The sequence below is a fragment of the Kwoniella dendrophila genome, chromosome 1, assembly GCF_036810415.1.
Source record: "Kwoniella dendrophila CBS 6074 chromosome 1, complete sequence".
NCBI lineage: Eukaryota > Fungi > Basidiomycota > Tremellomycetes > Tremellales > Cryptococcaceae > Kwoniella > Kwoniella dendrophila.
Genome location: NC_089476.1, coordinates 1 through 17,003, shown reverse-complemented (window position 1 = coordinate 17,003; position 17,003 = coordinate 1). Strand labels below are relative to the sequence as shown.

Sequence of the window (17,003 nt, the reverse complement as noted above, 5' to 3'; positions counted from 1 at the left end):
ACGTACACGAATGGATCTTATCATATTTTGGTGCTTACTAGGCAGTACTCAAGGGATAAACATAGATAAATAGACTTGATGTATATCTGTATCAATAGTTCGAGCCCGTTGTTGGTGAACAAATATAAGCATATCCTAAAGATACACTGTCGATTCGCCTTCACTATTTACTTCTCTAAAGTCCAAGACAATAATACCTTGACAGAGGGGACTGAAATTAGATAAATCCCATTTTTTCGAAAGGAGCGAGACAACTCACATATTTACCAGTCATAGACACCGACTGACGTATTGATTTGAACAATCCAAACATCACGAGATTTTTTATTATACTTTATACTTGAGCAACTCCATTATCACTGAAAACTGATCAATTTTCCTTTTTTTACTTTACATACGTGTCATATAAAAGTTCGTTTACGTCCATGACTGATAATTTCAGTTTGACCATAGGAAGTGACATTTATAAGATCATCCATGTGAGCGGTGATGTACGTGTGACTTGCATCCCTTGAGATATTCAGACCTTTTTTACCATGAATCTTCTCCATTTCTAATCTCCTTTGAGATTTTGGTTTATCATGTTTGATCCTCAATTTCTCGAAATAGATATACGAACCAAAAAAACACTTTAGACGTACAGCCTGATCTTGGACCTGACTTGGATAAGAAATCTGTAAACTGTTTACTTTGAACTGGCTTTAGATCTGTTTCACCACCCCCTTTTTTATAAGTTTCAATAACGATTCTACCTAAACTAGCCATCGTTACACCTGGTTTTCTTAGATGAGCTGATAATTTTGTTCTAACATCATCACATGTGTCATATACTGGTACAGATTGGGTTTCTTCACCAGTTAAATGAATACCTGAAACGTCTAAATCGTCTGTTATTTCTTTGGTTGATTTACCTGTTTTCGATTCTGTAGCAAGTTTCACTTTCTTACTATTTGCTCTTGGAATTTTATACACTTCTTTTTCTTTTTTAGCAAAGAATCGATGTGCACCTGCATAAGTATCACTATATTGTCCATGTACACCATTAGATCTCATAAATAATCCATAGGATCTCGCACTAACTCCAATAGCATCTTGAAATTCGCCAATTTTCATTTCTTGCGCATTTGTAAATGCTCTAATCTTACTTCGAATTTGATTCGGTGTCCATTTGATAATAAATGACCCATCATCATCTGATTCACCTGATTCCTCTTCGTGATCTGACCGAGGTGCAGTGCAAATTTGCATCCCGGATACGGCTGACGGTGCTTCTTTGTTAGCATGATCATCGAGTTCTTCTTCCCCTTCGTGATTGTCATCTCGAGATCTTTTTCTAACGTTATCTTGATTTTCTTTTCCCACGACATTGTTGGCAGCTGCTAGAAGTGTATCAATTTTGGATTGCGAAGTCACTTTGGAGGACGAGGATGGTTTGGCTGATTGAGATTTGGATGTGGGTTTATTTGAACCGACATTTTCGGTAAGAGGAAGTCTCATGGGCGCTTTTCTGGGAGGCATGTTGGATTGGATAGGTGATTTGGTTGATAAGAGGAAATAGTAGATTTATGTTCAGGTTTGGAAAGAAGTGTTAACGAAGATTGAATGCGAGCATCTCACTTTGGGCTGTGTGAGAATACATATTCACTGGGTATACGTTTGCTTGTTATAATGTCGTCGCGTGAACATTCATCTCAACATTCTTTTTTTCATTCTACGCGTACGACATTATATATTCCCTTATCACTAACGTACAACTACTGTGATATGATGTCATTTAAGCTGTATATCACGTGAATGGATGATATTCCCACCATGCCATATCGGATGGAGAGATAGTAGAAAGAGGAGGTTTCTTGATAGTTTGGGAGGATGCTTCTATTGATCCTTCTCAACCTTTGATCTGTGTGTGTCATTGTGCAGACAAATCGAGAAAACAGCCACAGGATAAGTGTGATTCGCAATATGAAGGGTACTGTTCTTCACGTTGATTGAACTCCTGATCATGCAACTGACCTCTATTGTGTGTCTCACTGATTGTACAATCACTCATCTCACTGAACCACCTGTCATTTCATAATTGACGCTCAAAGTGAGCCACAGAGATATAGCAAAACGAAAATGGTGAAAGAACTGCTTAACACGATGTTAGACAGGGTCCATGCACCAGCACTTCACGCTTCATTTGCCGACTTGCCGTTCGTGATGATGATTGGTGTTGTGCAGGCACTAGGGAAGTGCACGAAGTATCTACGGATAGAGTTTTCATAAGGATGATAGTAATAATTCTTACGGGTATTTGGTCTGCCGTGAGTCAGATGGGACTGGGAAGGTTCAACGCTAATAATCTCATTTAGCGATATGGCAATGAAGAAGCTAGTTCTTCGGATCGAAATGAAGAAGAGGAAAGGTTGCGGCTTGAAATGGACTTTTGGATTATACAGTGACCTAATCAACGTTGCTTGTCATCTGAAGAATGTGAATATGCAAATTCGACCGACTTATGTGAAATAGACTGGTCATGTAACCAATACATGACCCGTTATTAAGGCACTGTCTACCATTGTAAAAGTTAGTCGCCGACTAAAAATAGCTAGCAGGGTCATGAATTGCGTGATTTCGTACTTGTGTTCTAACTTTTTTGGTATCTTGTGCATTTCACGAATCGCAACGGTAAAAAGTAAATCTTGATAGTTTCTACTCTCGAGCAGAAAACCAGAAGCAAATACACCCACAATGTCAACTCAACAAAACACTGTCAAGCTCCCTTCAGGTGATGCCTATCCACTTACCGGTTTAGGTCTTTGGAAAGTCCCACAAAGTGCCTGTGCAGACCTCGTTTATACATCATTAAAACTTGGTTACCGACTTTTAGATGGCGCAGCAGATTACGATAACGAGGTTCAAGCTGGTGAAGGATTGAGCAGAGCTATCAAAGAAGGTACTGTCAAAAGAGAGGATGTGACCGTTGTTAGTAAGCTCTGGAACACATTCCACGCTGCTGAACACGTAGAAGCTGCTTGTCGAAGAAGTCTTGCAGATTGGGGAGTAGATTACTTTGATGTATACTACGTTCATATGCCAATCTCTCTTAAATATGGTGCGTATCAAATATCTTACTGGTAAGATACATATGCTGACGAGATACAAATCCTAGTTGATCCTAAAGTGCGATATCCACCTGGATGGAGTTACGATGGTACAACTACAGGTAAACTTGAAATCGAAGATTCACCTTATCACAAAACATGGGAAGCTATGGAGAAACTCGTAGACTTGGGCTTAGTACGAAATATAGCCATTAGTAATATGTCTGGTGGATTGATTATGGATTTGATGAGATATGCTAGAATCAAACCAGCTGTATTACAAGTTGAATTACACCCGTTAGTCGATTGAGGAGTGTTGTACGCCTGGCGATCTCTGCTCACTTGACTAATAGCTACCACGCTCAACCCAATCTTGTCAAACTCGCTCGAGCTTTCGATATCCACGTCACTGCATATTCATCATTCGGTCCAACATCTTGGATCGGTATTTCAGATAGTGTAGTAGCAAAATGCGAACCATTGTTCACCCATTCCAAAATCTCTAAAATAGCCAAATCGCATAACGTCACTGAAGCTCAAGTAGTACTAAGATGGGCAACTCAACGAGATATTTCCGTTATCCCAAAAAGTTCCAGTGAAGCGCGATTGAAAGAGAATTTGGGTAACGAATCGTTTGATTTGACTGAAGAGGAAATCAACATTATATCAGACTTGGACATAGGGCTGAGATTCGCCGATCCAGCTGCTATAGATCCTCGGTTGGCTATATATGCTTAGTTACTACCTATTTCACAATGCATTTATTCTATATAATGGCAAACATCATATACATATAAAATGCCCCTCTCCTGATTGCACCAAATATCATAATAATATCAAAAAAATTCAATGAAAATGGCGTGATGATCTCGACATCGGAAATGACCGAAGTTATCAAATTAGTCGCCGAATATGATAAAATCAATAAGATGTCACTTTGACTAATTCAACACTGTTTGATTGTATGGTGTTCATCGACAAGAATGGAGCATGCTTATGAAGGAACGTGAAATAATTATGGATCGTTGAAACTTGGAGCAACTCTGATAACTGTCAGTATCCATAATCATGTCCACTATCGCATCTTCCAGCCGTCAGAGCGAAGCCGGACCATCGACTACCCGAACACGTAGAGCCTGCTCATCATGTAGTCAACAGAAATTGAAATGTGACGGTGGAAAACCATGTTCAAGATGTATAGATCTTGGTTATTCAAATCAATGTATATACACACCAAGTCTCAGAGGTAGAATGAGGGGAAAACGTAAAGCTCCTAGTTCACCTGTAACTACACCGATGACAGTGTATGAGGAAGAAATGCGGGAGTCAATGAGAAAAGGAGATTCGTTCGGAATGTTACCTCCAGAAAATCCAACTGTAGAATATATACGATGGAAACGCAACACTTCGATAGGTGATACCGTTCCTCGAAATTCTTCTATCTGGCAACAACTCAATCTTAATCAATTAGGTCAACCACAGGAATTATATTCGAAAAGACCCCGTATAGATCAGCATACTAGGCCTAACGAAAATCCTGCTAAATCGAAACGTTCACTACATAAACAACAGCCAGATCGACAACTTCCAGATGACGTTGCGGACAAACTCACATCACTCCCACTTCCTGGAGATCGAAATCCATTAGCGGTCTTGGCAGAAGCAAGCGCAACAGTCTCAGCTGAAGATGAATCTACCGATGCTTCACCGCTCGTAGATACCGCTTTAAAAGATAGGAAAGGATATTATGCACCACTCAGAAGGACGTTAAAGGATGAAGCACCGCATATCATGGCATTTATCGATGTTTCAGAGTGAGTTGCTCCTTCTATAGCTTGATGTAAATCAGCTGACAGCATTATTTCACAGAGCTGAGAAGCTATTCGACCTATATTTCTCATATCTTCATCCACATCTTCCGCTCCTTGATCCTTCGCATTCGTCACCCTCGGCAGTTGCAAGAAGGAACAACTTCCTGTTCAATGCTATATGTTGCGCCAGTGCAAAAGCTAGAGATCCTGCATTGTGGGAAAGGTTATCGGATTTTGCTAGATTTGAGATGGAGCGTATACCGAAAGAGAAGAATATTGATGTTATCCAAGGTCATCTCATATATATCACTTGGAATTTGCATAGACCGAGGCATTTTGAGATGGATTTAACATGGCTGCGTGTAGGAATGGCAATGAGAACCGCTGTGGATATCAACCTGCATCGGATCGCTTCCTCCCAACAAGCTAGAGATGGGCTGCCTCGATGGGTATTACGTGCAATAGCTAGAACATGGCTAGGAGTGTATATCACTGATCGGTAGGTTCTAAACTAATCTTATGTATGTCCTTAACTAATCATCTACTGACAGCACAATATCGGCACAACTTGGTAAACCTGCAACGTCTTACGATGAGCATTCGATCAAATCGTACATTCAGCTTTTAAGGCAAGACTCAACCGAAAAATCAACTTCCACACCTGAGATCGGTCATGTCTCCTCCCCGGAAGATCTTTGGATCGCTGCTTTGGCTGAGTGGACCCAGATCCTTGTGAAATCCATAGAAACACCTCTGGATAAAGGTGACAGTGAAGACTCTTCAGAAGGTCGGATTACAGATATTCGCTCAACACATCAACAATCCTTTATTCAGCAATTCCGTGTCTGGCGTGACTCCACTGAACAATCTATCCGTAAACATCACATGACAGTCGCAAATGCCAGCACGACCTCTTATCAAGCGGATACTGCGAAGGAGACAGCACTTTCTCTTAGGTTCATAATGTCGAAAATTAGGCTATATCAGCAATATGCCGAACTGGTGGTTCACTCTTCGGCGCTGGACAAACTTACAGATTCTATACGTGGTGGCTTAGCAGTGACGCTGATCGAGGTATGTGTAATTTCGTCTGCAGAATGGAAGTAAGAAGGGCTGACAATCTTGCAGTTACGATCTGCCGCTACTCGCTTAATTGGCACATATCATTCATCGTTCGATGCTCATCCTGATTTCCACCTCGGTTGCCCAGACATGCTGCATACGTTTGTTACTTATGCAGCGGTGTCATTATTACGAATCCTGCATGTCCAGCTTGTCGACTTTGAGCCCGATCCTGAAGAGATTATAGGACTAGCTCAAAGAGCAGCTGACATGTTAGATAGAGCTGAGTCGACAAATGAACTTCCAAGCGAACTCAGCCTTTTTTTGACGAATCTCATTGAAGCGAAGAAATCGCATTTGGACTACAGGAAAGGCCAAAAAGCTGCGCAAGAAGATCTGAACAATAATACATACACTGTTTTGAACCACCTTTTAGATGCAGAATTGGCGGTTCATGGTCACGCAGAATCGATCGCCAAACAGATTATCGACTTGGAGGCTTTTGGTGAGATACTTGATCAAGACCAAGGTCAATCCATCTGGCCACCAATGCCAGTCACACCGCAGGATCAATTTGACGCATACTTGGAAACTCTTTTCCCTTCTTTCGGTTTACAACTTGGAAATATTCAACAACAACAAAATTCAGATCCCCACGGAGAACATGTGTCATCGCATATAACCTTAGCCATAAATAATGTATCATAATATGTATACTGGTTGTGTAGTATTTACAACATCTTAACTCGATGCATCCTTCAACCTATAATTATACCAATAAAATTATAAAGACCAAATCAATTCCTTTAGTACCTAATATATAAGACAATACCCAAACTCCTATTTGAGATCACTTTGAACATGCTCATCTGCGTTGGCTTCAATAACATAAGTTCTGAATTGTCGAGCTGGAACTCCACGGGTGAACATTATATCGGCTTCGAGGAAACTTCGGTCCTGCAGATGTTTGGTAAGCTTGTACAACATAAAACAGATTGAGCGCTGTACTTACTTTCAATTCAGGTAAACGGAAGTACGCCCACACGAGACAGATGGAAGCAATACCTGCCCAGAAGAAACCTATTGATGGCATTGTTAGATGATGAACCAGCTTAGTATAATTGAACAGATTACTTACCTGTTTTCCCTTCCCAGTTCCATTTGGTTGGGTTGAGCATGTAAGGCATGAGAACACCGAAACATATACTGAAGACATTGCTGTAAAGCGTATCAGTACCGTTCCCAACCAATTCTCACACGTTCGACTCACTATGAGGCTCGAGCTAAACCGACAGTTTTGTTTCTGAGTCGAGTGGATGAGGTCTCACCGACAATAGCATATGCGACAGGTCCAACAGTCATATCATATCTGGACGATAAAATTAGCCACGATCTCTGTGTCTATAGATGCGATGTGTGGTGTGATATACTTACGTGAACAACCATCCAATCATCAGACCGGCTTGAGCCCATCTGGCGCCTGTGTGACCTTTATCTGCTACAACGGATAACACCCCGATGAGGATTTGACCGAAACAGAGAGTAGTCAAACCTGCTAACCAAATTCTTCTTCTACCGAAATATGTGAGAAGTACCCATGAAAGACAAGTACCGATGAAGGCTGCAGCGTAAAGACCAATGGTCATGTCGAAAGAGTAAATGGTGGATAGACCGGCTTGAGTGAAGAAATAAGTTGAGTAATTTGCGAATTGTAAACCACATAAGATTTGGGTAGTCCAAACAACGCAACTGGAAGAGAATACAGCTTAGCATAAGGTGAATTTGTACCATATATATGCAGCTTACCTGATTTCAGTACGTCTCAAGTTGGTACCTTTGAAACAGTCTGCCCAAGTCGTTCCCTGGTTGACCTCTTTCTCGAATTGATTGGTCCGGACCATTGAACTAACGATCTCTTGTACTCGACCTTGTTCAGCAGCTGGAGCGATTCTTCTAACGGTCTTTTCAGCATTTTGCAACTTTCCTTTTCTAACAAACCAGTATGGCGATTCTGGTGCGAATGCTAAGATAGGAAGTAAGATTGGGATCCAGACCCATTGTACGGCGAATGGCATTCGATATGACCATTTTCCAGTAATATTGTTGGCAGCTCGTAAAACACCTGCACCGATGAAATGTCCTAATACCCAGCACAAGTTGACGAATCTGTACTCGTAAAGGTTAGCTTATACCCTGACCTCTGGTCTTACACTGACTTACGTTGTAAGATATCCTCTTAAGCTCTGGGGACATATTTCAGAAGCATAGGCTTCGGCAAGGGTACTGAAGACACCCCAAGGGATACCACATAAGATTTCACCAGCTAAAAGTGCACCGAGGTTTGGAGCGAAAGTGACTAAAGCAATGATAGGAGCCAAAATGACCAAATTACCGAGGATCGAGTATTTGTAACCAAATCGATCAACAAGGAAAGCACCCAAGAAGACACCCATAAGACTACCCATATTGGCACCTTGTTGAAGACCAGCTTGCCATGGCGCGGAAATTTGATAACCGGCTTTTTTACCACCGTAGAAACCGAAATGTTCTTTAAAAGCTGGTAAGGCGAATAATGAACCAAGTAATAACGTATCGTATGCTTCTTGAACGATACAGAATGAAGCGGCTACAGACCAGAACACGGCCTATATAGTGATGGTAAGTAGGTTTTGATACTGAAAGATGATCCCAGACTCACTGTGCGGTAAATCTTCAAACTCTGCCAGAGAGTAAGACTATGTTGCCATTCTTCTTCTCGATTAGCTTCAACTCTAGTTTGAGTCCAAGAAACTCTTTCCTCCTCAGGATCTAATTGATAGTCTGATTTCTCGGCCATGGTGTAGAGTGCTGGAAATTGGGGTGTTTGGTTGATTCTAAATCACTAGCCAGATGATCTATATATATACATTCTGAGGAAAGATCAGCGTTGTCAAATAAACTTGCTTCGATAGGCTATTTCGGATCATCATGGTTGTCAATCTTGTGATGACAGAATGGTGTGATTGCTTGATATGATAGATAAAGCGAGTTAGATTAGATATCCCGGAGGAGAAAAACCAAATGTTATTCAGGTAGTCGCCGATTAAACCTGAAAACGCGATCGAAAGGAGAGATGAAGAAATGATAAAAAGTTAAAAATACCAGGTAAAAGTGAAAAAAACGTTGGTTATTTCAAGCACGTCATCGGTATAATTCAGTGTAACACATGTTGTTTTCTTCCATAGTCGCCGATTAACTTACGTTGTTACCATCTTTTCTCATACGTTTCAAATTTCCTTCCCAATAGTCATCATTTGCTTTTGTCATCATTGCAAAATATCTTAGGTCTAATCCGACAAGAATCATGACAAACGTAGACCGGTGAAGTCGCCGATAAGGCGAAAAGACGTCTTCAAGATGTATATAACAATACATCAAATGACTTGTAAGCTGCCTTTTCCTCTTTGCTTATAGATCTAAATCCGAATTATACAATCTCGACCAATTTGCTGATTACATCATCATGTCTCCTATCGCCATTCATACACAGACGTCAATAGATGAGCCTGTACGGACTATTAAGCTCAAAGGCGCCGCTGTGGATGACCAGGAAGAGGTTGCTCGTAATACCTTACCGGGACCGCTAAAATACTCAGGCTCGTTGGATGGATATACGGTATGTGTTCAGAGCTCAGATCCAGATGTGGTGATGCGGAGTAGCTGATACCTAAACATCCTGATAGCATTTTGAGGTAACACCATCCATTGGACGTGAATTTGGAAAGGATCTTCAACTCTCCCAGATACTCAAAGCACCCAACTCCGACGATTTGATTCGAGATCTCGCCGTATTAATCTCAAGACGTGGTGTCTGCTTCTTCCGTGCTCAAGATGTCAGTCAAGACGAGATGATGGAGTTGCAAAAACGTATCAGTACTTCAGCCGGCCAACCTAAAGAATCAAACATGTGTATACATCCGGTATCAGAGAATGTGGGGGAAATGGGTGCTAAAACACAACTTATATCAGCTGAAGCACAGAGAAAAGGTGGTGGTATTATGAGACTTCACGATGATGTTTCAAGATGGGCCACTCGAGCCTACCATTCTGTAAGTTTTTGTATATGACCTTGAGTCGTTACATATAGTTAACGCTTTCTACAGGACGTGTCTTTCGAAAAAGTGCCGGCCGACTACTCCATGCTGAAAATCAACGTTCTCCCACCTACTGGCGGTGATACCCAATGGGTGAATTGCTACGATATACTAGACAAGATGTCCCCTTCGATGCTTGAATACTTTAAAACTCTCAAAGCTGAACACAACGCAAACTTCTTTCACCAAGAAGCTGCAAATCATGGTAGAACCATTTCCAAAACAATGGTCAGGGGTAACCCTTTAAATGTTGGTGATGATCTTTCCGCTCGACATCCTCTCATCCGAACCAATCCTGTGACAGGATGGAATGCACTTTACTATTCATACGGTTTTGGTGGGCGAATACAAGGTGTCACCTATGATGAGCATCTATTTTTACGGGAGTACCTTAGTGAGTGAAACAATTCTAAGGCTAATTGTTTATTTGCTAATAGTGAGTTTAGCTCAACTATGTATGAACAACTTTGACTGCTCAGTCCGTTTCCGATGGGAAGCTGGATCTGTAGCTATTTGGGATAACCGTTCGACCCTTCACTCTGCTACATTTGACTATAAAGAAGAACGTAACGGGGATCGTGCATCGTCGATAGGAGAGTTACCGTATCTTAGTAGAGAAGGGATAAGCAAGAGCGAAGGTTTACGAGCGGAAGGGAAGCAGTGGTAGATTGAGGAATCCAACATAATCAGATGTACAGTAGGATATGTATTATCAAATCTCAAAAGGTTAATCGGGAAATGCGATAGTATACAACGTTACATACGATCTGCATCTTCCACGCGCGCTGTTCCTAATGATAGCTTCTAATGATAATTCCCATCTCTATTTTCTAGTAGTTTAATTGTAACATCTCAAACTTCTGAGCTAGATCTTCAACATTATTTTGTTGGTTTTCCACTGCCTAACGCTTCCTAAGTGAGCCTCAAGGTGATTCCAATACACCTCAAAGTTCACGTATTACCCACATCTAAAACACCAGGGATGGCACCTCCAGCCGTAGCATCCTCGCTTATATCTCCTCTAGCGATAGCTTGTAAGATTGGTTTGATACGCTGAGCGAAAGATTCAAAAACACCGGGTGGCATTGAACCGATCTTGGAACTGATTGAGCAAGTTAAGGCTCCACCTCGAGTACTCATGATCTAATGCAATATTAGCTATAAGACAGGCGGGAAGCAGATAACACTTACACTTAAAACGGCACAACCTCCCATAGCAGAGGCAGCTTGCTGAAAGTACACGTCTTCCACCTGTCCTGCTAATTTTCCTAAAGTTGGTAAATCCGCCAAACCTACATTTGATACCGCAAGTGATAATTTGTGAGGACCGTTGGAATCACTCATCACATTGTACAGATAATCTTCCCATTTTGAAGGTGCGTTTTCATCTAATTCCTCTTCACCATTTATAGCGGCAAGTTTACCAAGAGTATGTCTAGCTGTGATCTTGGTTTCTGGTTGACGAAGGGTTGCTGAGAAGTCTCTCACTTGATCCCAAAACTTAGTTGAATGGCTGATACGGTCGGTGGAAAAATGGAAAGTGACATAATTTCCTGTAGATCGTGGATGTCCTAATGCTGCATTTCGTTCTGAGATTGGTATACTAGTGAAGAAGCTGTATCCCGAAGTCGATTGTAAAGCACGGTATAATGCGACAATGGAAGCGATATGGATTACAGGGTGGATAGTCGGGACGTTATGCTTTTTACCTTCTGCAATTAAGCTAGAAAGCTCCGACGGGGAAAGGGAGAAATGACTGAATTGCTGTGATGCTGTGATTGAATTGTACCCAGGTGATTGCAGAGTTGGACAGTTGGTGTATACTGATTCTGGCGAAACGATAGTGTTGATCCCATTGCTAAGGCTTTTGATGGTGGATTGTATTTTGGATTGGGCGGTAGCATTGTTTCCACTAGGTTGCAACTCTACCGTATCATCCATACGAGCAGGTAGACCTTCAGGTTGCTGAGGAATTGGTTGGTCTGAAAGGATGGAAAGTAGATCTGAAAACAGGTTTCTAGCACCTAAACCATCGCAGATGATATGGTCGATAAGAAGAGTGAGTCGGTCTCGAGCGTCTGGAAAGGAATGTCGATGAAGCTGGATTTCCCACAAGGGTCCCGATGTAGTATCGTACAGTTTGCCCTCTTTTATCACTCTGTCACACAGGTTCTCTAAACTCTCCTCTCGTTCCAATTGAACCACCTTTACTATATCTCTCGGATTAATCGTTTCTCGTTTTACATACTTTGGATTGACCGTTTGTTTATCTTCTACTCCGCATAACAGTATCGGATATATCTCACTAAGTCTCGAAGCAGCATCCTTCAGCTGGTCTTGCGTTATGAGGTTGGCAGGAAGGGTTGCGTGGTAGATGACAGTGATAGGAGAAGCGACATTACTCCTGGCGAGTGACCATCTCTCGGAGAGACCTATACGTTTGATATTAGCTGCAGCTATATGAAGTTTACTATAACTCACCTAATACCGGAGTTTCACGAGGCATTGCAGCTGTGGAGGAGGTGAGATGTATCGTCCTACACAGATACAAATATACATATACTTTGAAAACAAAAATAGGAATGTCGAGTCGGAACTGATTAATCACGACATGTTTGTGAAATGTGGATGCAGTTTAGCCGAAGCCGAGTTATGTTACCGGAAATGTGGATTCTAGGGAAAAAGAAATATGCGACAAGGAAGTTTCAAGGAAAGCTATAGTAATGACACTTACTGCTACCTGTTCATGATATTCTGACGTTATGCTTGCTTAATTGTAGAAGCACAGCATGATAGAAGGTTGTCCTGACATGAGGTCAGACCGCTACAACTTGAAAAAAAAAACCCTTATAATGCCAATATCAGGACAGATTTGTGAAAAAAAGTGTCGTACACATGCCCATCTTCGGAGACGAAGCTAGGGAGCTCATTGTATGATATTGAGAGTATGCATGCTTGATCAGCAATAGGAGTTATCGAGATATCAGAGAGTCTTATGAAGTACAAGGGATGACCGATGCAGCGTACCTGGAAATGGATGAGGACAATGACCATTGAATGCTATAAGTTGTGTAAATACCCGAACCCGAATATGATCAACATAGCTATCTTAGAGATCGAAAAGCATTCACATCAATTCTTTCTTTCATCTTCATCTTATCTTGCTCGGATATCATGAAAAACACTGGTGACAACATCCGAATACACTTTTCACCGCTTTACACAATGACTTTGGCGTAGAATATGGCTAGTTAGATTAGAGCTAGATGGATTGGTACCTTTCCGCCGGTCAAACTCGGTCATACAACCGATGGGATCGGTAAACCCATGGGAATGTCCCATTGATTGGTCATCCATGAGAATGGTACTTTCAATCAGGTTGTCATGTCCGATGAGGAAGCTGGAAGAGGAAGGTATAAAGACCTTGCAAGGTGGTGACTGATATCGCATCCTCCTTCGTCAACTCATGTACAACAGCCTATCCTTCTACTCGTTCAAGCAAAGCACTCGCATCAACCACATTCTTATAGAGCAAACCCACAATAATACTAAATTCACTCAACTTGCAGACTTATCCAAATTCACATCCTCCTTCACATAACACCCATACAGATCATATTTCCACTTATTACAACTACCTCGACTGCTATCTCACTACTTTGAACAAACCATTCACCCAACAACATGGCTGATCAGATTCGAACCATTCTTGTAACCGGTGCAACAGGCCGACAAGGTGGAGCTGTAATCGACGCTTTACTATCAACACCAAACATCGCTTCCAAATTCCTTATCCTCGCATTGACTCGTGATCCAGACTCAGCCCGAGCTCAAAAGCTCCTAGCCAAAGCGCCAGAGATAATTAGATTGATTAAAGGTGATTACACTGCACCAACACTATCTGAACCATTCACTAAAGCCAAAGAACTATCACCAAAAGGTAAAATATGGGGAGTATTCTCAATGCAAGATAAAGATGCAAAGATCTACAAAGATTGGAGAGATGCACCCGAATTTCACAATGGAATGAAAGTAGTCGACCAAGCTATCAAGAATAACGTAGAATTGTTCATTTATACCTCTGGTGATACCGGTGGAGAAAAGTCCTGGAATAATCCTACCAATGTCCCTCACTTCATGACCAAACATCACTTGGAACGATACCTTTTGGATCAAATCAAGGAAAAGAATAGTACAATGAAATGGACAATATTACGACCAACAATGTTCTTCGAAAATTTAGAACCAACAAACGATAGTAAATTATTCATGACCGCTTATAGAGATATTCTCAAGAATAAACCAGTTCAATATATCGCTACTAAAGATATTGGTGTATTTGCCGCCAAAGCCTTTTTAGATCCTGACAACTACCAAGGTAAAGCAATTAGTCTGGCAGGTGATGAAGTAACATGGGATCAATTGAATGACGCTTTCATCAAAGTTACTGGTAATCCCATACCTACCGGAAATGGGCTATTAAGTTGGTTCATATTTAGATTTGTGGTAAAGCAATATGGAATGATGATAGACTGGTTCAAGGAAGAAGGTTACGGTGCGAATATCAAGGAATTAAGGAAAATTCATCCAGAGTTGATGGATGCTGAAACTTGGTTGAAAGAGAAAAGTGCTTTCCCAAAGAAGGTTTAGTAGCCATGAGGGAGTAAGAAATTCGTTTAATTGATTTAATAGTTGTGACTGATCACAACCCATAGACATAATAAACAAACTTAAGAAGCTATTTTGTAATTTATAATACAATGTACGTATTCCGTTTATGCCTAGACGTATCAGCGCAAAAGTAGACGTGTCGAGTCGGAACTGATTACTCACAACATGTTTGAGCTGTAGTGCTGTTGCAGTTCAGCCAAAGCCGAGGTATGTTACCGGAAATTGTAACGGTCGAGTCGTTGACTGATTTTGGGGAAAAGAAGTATGCAGATCAGCCCAAGCGGGTTGATATAAAATCCACTTACCTTCATGGAAAAGATCAGAAGATGTTGGTTCAAGCTGTCAAAAGCTATACGAGGTCAGCTGCTGTTGGGGAATCCGGATTATTCCATTTACTCTCTATCTCTTTACTTTGCTAACCGATTGATGAGATATCGCTTCCTAACTTATGTGCTTGAACTTCTTATTACGTGTATTCATGCTGTACTGGTTCTCTTTGGCTGATTCTCTCCATATGATAAATCCGAATTCCGCCTTCAACTGAACAGAAACGTAGGTTGGTTGCTCATAGTAGTGAAGAAAGTCAATTTCAACACGCTGGACCAAGTACAACTCCTCTTCTCACCATCACTTCTCCTTCACCCAAAAAAAAAATCTTCTTTACCTACAAATCATTCTCCTAGATCAGATCTAGACCAACGCTCGAGAAGTAAAAAACCTAAAGGTACACTATTGAACATTGATACTTCTTGAAATGCTTCGTTAGATGTAAATTTAGATCGAGCACAAGATTCAAATATCGGATCATCGCTGCGAGACCTCTCAAATGATGTGAACGAGAACAGTATACCTCTACTCCGTCAAACTATTCTAGATGAATTCAGTACCAATAACTTGTCCACACAAAATCTAGCTCAGTTCCAAAATCTTGAAATCCCAAATTTAAAGAAACAAGTCCAACATTTGGCTCAAGACAAGAACGATCTGGTAAATCAGGTCAAAGAATATGGACAGATTGGTAATCTAGAACACAAGATGTTTGATAAAATCGTTGAAACCTCTAACAAAAAGGCTATGTTAGATGAATGGAAAAATGAACTCAGACCTGAAAGTGAAAGATTAGGTGGTGTAGTAAATAGTGAAATAGAGGAAATGCGGAGTATAGTTGGTATGTTACGTGGGAAATCATCTGAAGTTGAAAAATATAAAGATACCAACTTAACAAAGATGAATCAAGCTGTCGGTAAAGTTCTACAAGACTCTTCAGCCTCGCAATCATCCTTAAAAACCTTTAAAGATCAAATATCCAGCTTACAAAAATCATTGAATGAAGAACAAGTTGGTAATAAAGTAAATCAGGAAAAAGTTATTCTTTTGCAAACTGAGAATCAGAAGTTGGAACAGAAAAACCTCAAGTTAGAAAAAGAGAAATCAGATTTAATTGATGAACGTTTAAAAAATGCCAGAGAGAAACGAGCAGATGCCATGTCTCAAGCAGCAATAGATAAACACCTTCAAGAGATTCAATCAACATTTCAAAAAACTATCGATAATATTGGTAACTCGGTTTCAGGTCTATTTGATAGATTTCACGAACAACTACAACACCTTGATTCAAAGACTGTAACCTCCTCACCGTTCCAGCGAAGTACCAGTGTATGAAGATCAACAATATACAAATGATACAATGCACGGAGAAGATGAATTTGGTGGTCTTACAGAAGATTTGTACCAAACAGATATTCATAACGAAGGTGCAGCAATTGGTGAAGGTCTTTTACCTGATCAAGATAATTTCAACGATGTACGAAATATGTTTCCATCTCCCGATATGTTACAAAAATTAGAACGAATAACTCCAGGATGGAGGTATAACAGGGTTTCCCGGGGTTAGGGGGTTAGGGGGTTAGGGGGGTTAGGGGGTTAGGGGGTTAGGGGGTTAGGGGGTTAGGGGGTTAGGGGGTTAGGGGGTTAGGGGGTTAGGGGGTTAGGGGGTTAGGGGGTTAGGGGGTTAGGGGGTTAGGGGGTTAGGGGGTTAGGGGGTTAGGGGGTTAGGGGGTTAGGGGGTTAGGGGGTTAGGGGGTTAGGGGGTTAGGGGGTTAGGGGGTTAGGGGGTTAGGGGGTTAGGGGGTTAGGGGGTTAGGGGGTTAGGGGGTTAGGGGGTTAGGGGTTAGGGGGTTAGGGGGTTAGGGGGTTAGGGGGTTAGGGGGTTAGGGGGTTAGGGGGTTTAGGGGGTTAGG

At 41.3% G+C, this 17,003-nt stretch overlaps 7 protein-coding genes across 7 annotated transcripts; 4 read left to right on the top strand and 3 right to left on the bottom strand.

The window, feature by feature from the left end:
* Nucleotides 1–401: 401 nt before the first annotated feature.
* L201_000007 (uncharacterized protein) lies at nt 402–1,518 on the bottom strand (the record flags this gene model as incomplete). Its single annotated transcript, XM_066215816.1, has 2 exons — nt 402–561; nt 620–1,518. The coding sequence occupies 2 exons, from the start codon at nt 1,516–1,518 to the stop codon at nt 402–404; spliced, it is 1,059 nt and encodes a 352-aa protein (XP_066071913.1).
* Nucleotides 1,519–2,733: 1,215 nt separating this feature from the next.
* Nucleotides 2,734–3,824, top strand: L201_000006 (uncharacterized protein; the record flags this gene model as incomplete). Its single annotated transcript, XM_066215815.1, has 3 exons — nt 2,734–3,097; nt 3,155–3,383; nt 3,440–3,824. The coding sequence occupies 3 exons, from the start codon at nt 2,734–2,736 to the stop codon at nt 3,822–3,824; spliced, it is 978 nt and encodes a 325-aa protein (XP_066071912.1).
* Nucleotides 3,825–4,154: 330 nt separating this feature from the next.
* L201_000005 (uncharacterized protein) lies at nt 4,155–6,667 on the top strand (the record flags this gene model as incomplete). The annotated part of the gene is made up of 5 exons (XM_066215814.1): nt 4,155–4,281; nt 4,333–4,900; nt 4,956–5,396; nt 5,449–5,971; nt 6,026–6,667. The coding sequence occupies 5 exons, from the start codon at nt 4,155–4,157 to the stop codon at nt 6,665–6,667; spliced, it is 2,301 nt and encodes a 766-aa protein (XP_066071911.1).
* A 132-nt stretch (nt 6,668–6,799) lies between these two features.
* Nucleotides 6,800–8,795, bottom strand: L201_000004 (uncharacterized protein; the record flags this gene model as incomplete). Its single annotated transcript, XM_066215813.1, has 8 exons — nt 6,800–6,916; nt 6,972–7,039; nt 7,098–7,177; nt 7,230–7,328; nt 7,394–7,708; nt 7,766–8,125; nt 8,180–8,604; nt 8,658–8,795. 8 exons carry the CDS (start codon nt 8,793–8,795, stop codon nt 6,800–6,802), a joined length of 1,602 nt encoding a protein of 533 aa, XP_066071910.1.
* A 666-nt stretch (nt 8,796–9,461) lies between these two features.
* Nucleotides 9,462–10,759, top strand: L201_000003 (uncharacterized protein; the record flags this gene model as incomplete). The annotated part of the gene is made up of 4 exons (XM_066215812.1): nt 9,462–9,614; nt 9,682–10,047; nt 10,102–10,486; nt 10,530–10,759. The coding sequence occupies 4 exons, from the start codon at nt 9,462–9,464 to the stop codon at nt 10,757–10,759; spliced, it is 1,134 nt and encodes a 377-aa protein (XP_066071909.1).
* Nucleotides 10,760–11,043: 284 nt separating this feature from the next.
* L201_000002 (uncharacterized protein) lies at nt 11,044–12,598 on the bottom strand (the record flags this gene model as incomplete). Its single annotated transcript, XM_066215811.1, has 4 exons — nt 11,044–11,235; nt 11,284–12,170; nt 12,399–12,524; nt 12,574–12,598. The coding sequence occupies 4 exons, from the start codon at nt 12,596–12,598 to the stop codon at nt 11,044–11,046; spliced, it is 1,230 nt and encodes a 409-aa protein (XP_066071908.1).
* A 1,178-nt stretch (nt 12,599–13,776) lies between these two features.
* On the top strand, nt 13,777–14,742 carry L201_000001 (uncharacterized protein; the record flags this gene model as incomplete). The annotated part of the gene is made up of 1 exon (XM_066215810.1): nt 13,777–14,742. The coding sequence occupies one exon, from the start codon at nt 13,777–13,779 to the stop codon at nt 14,740–14,742; it is 966 nt and encodes a 321-aa protein (XP_066071907.1).
* Nucleotides 14,743–17,003: the final 2,261 nt, after the last annotated feature.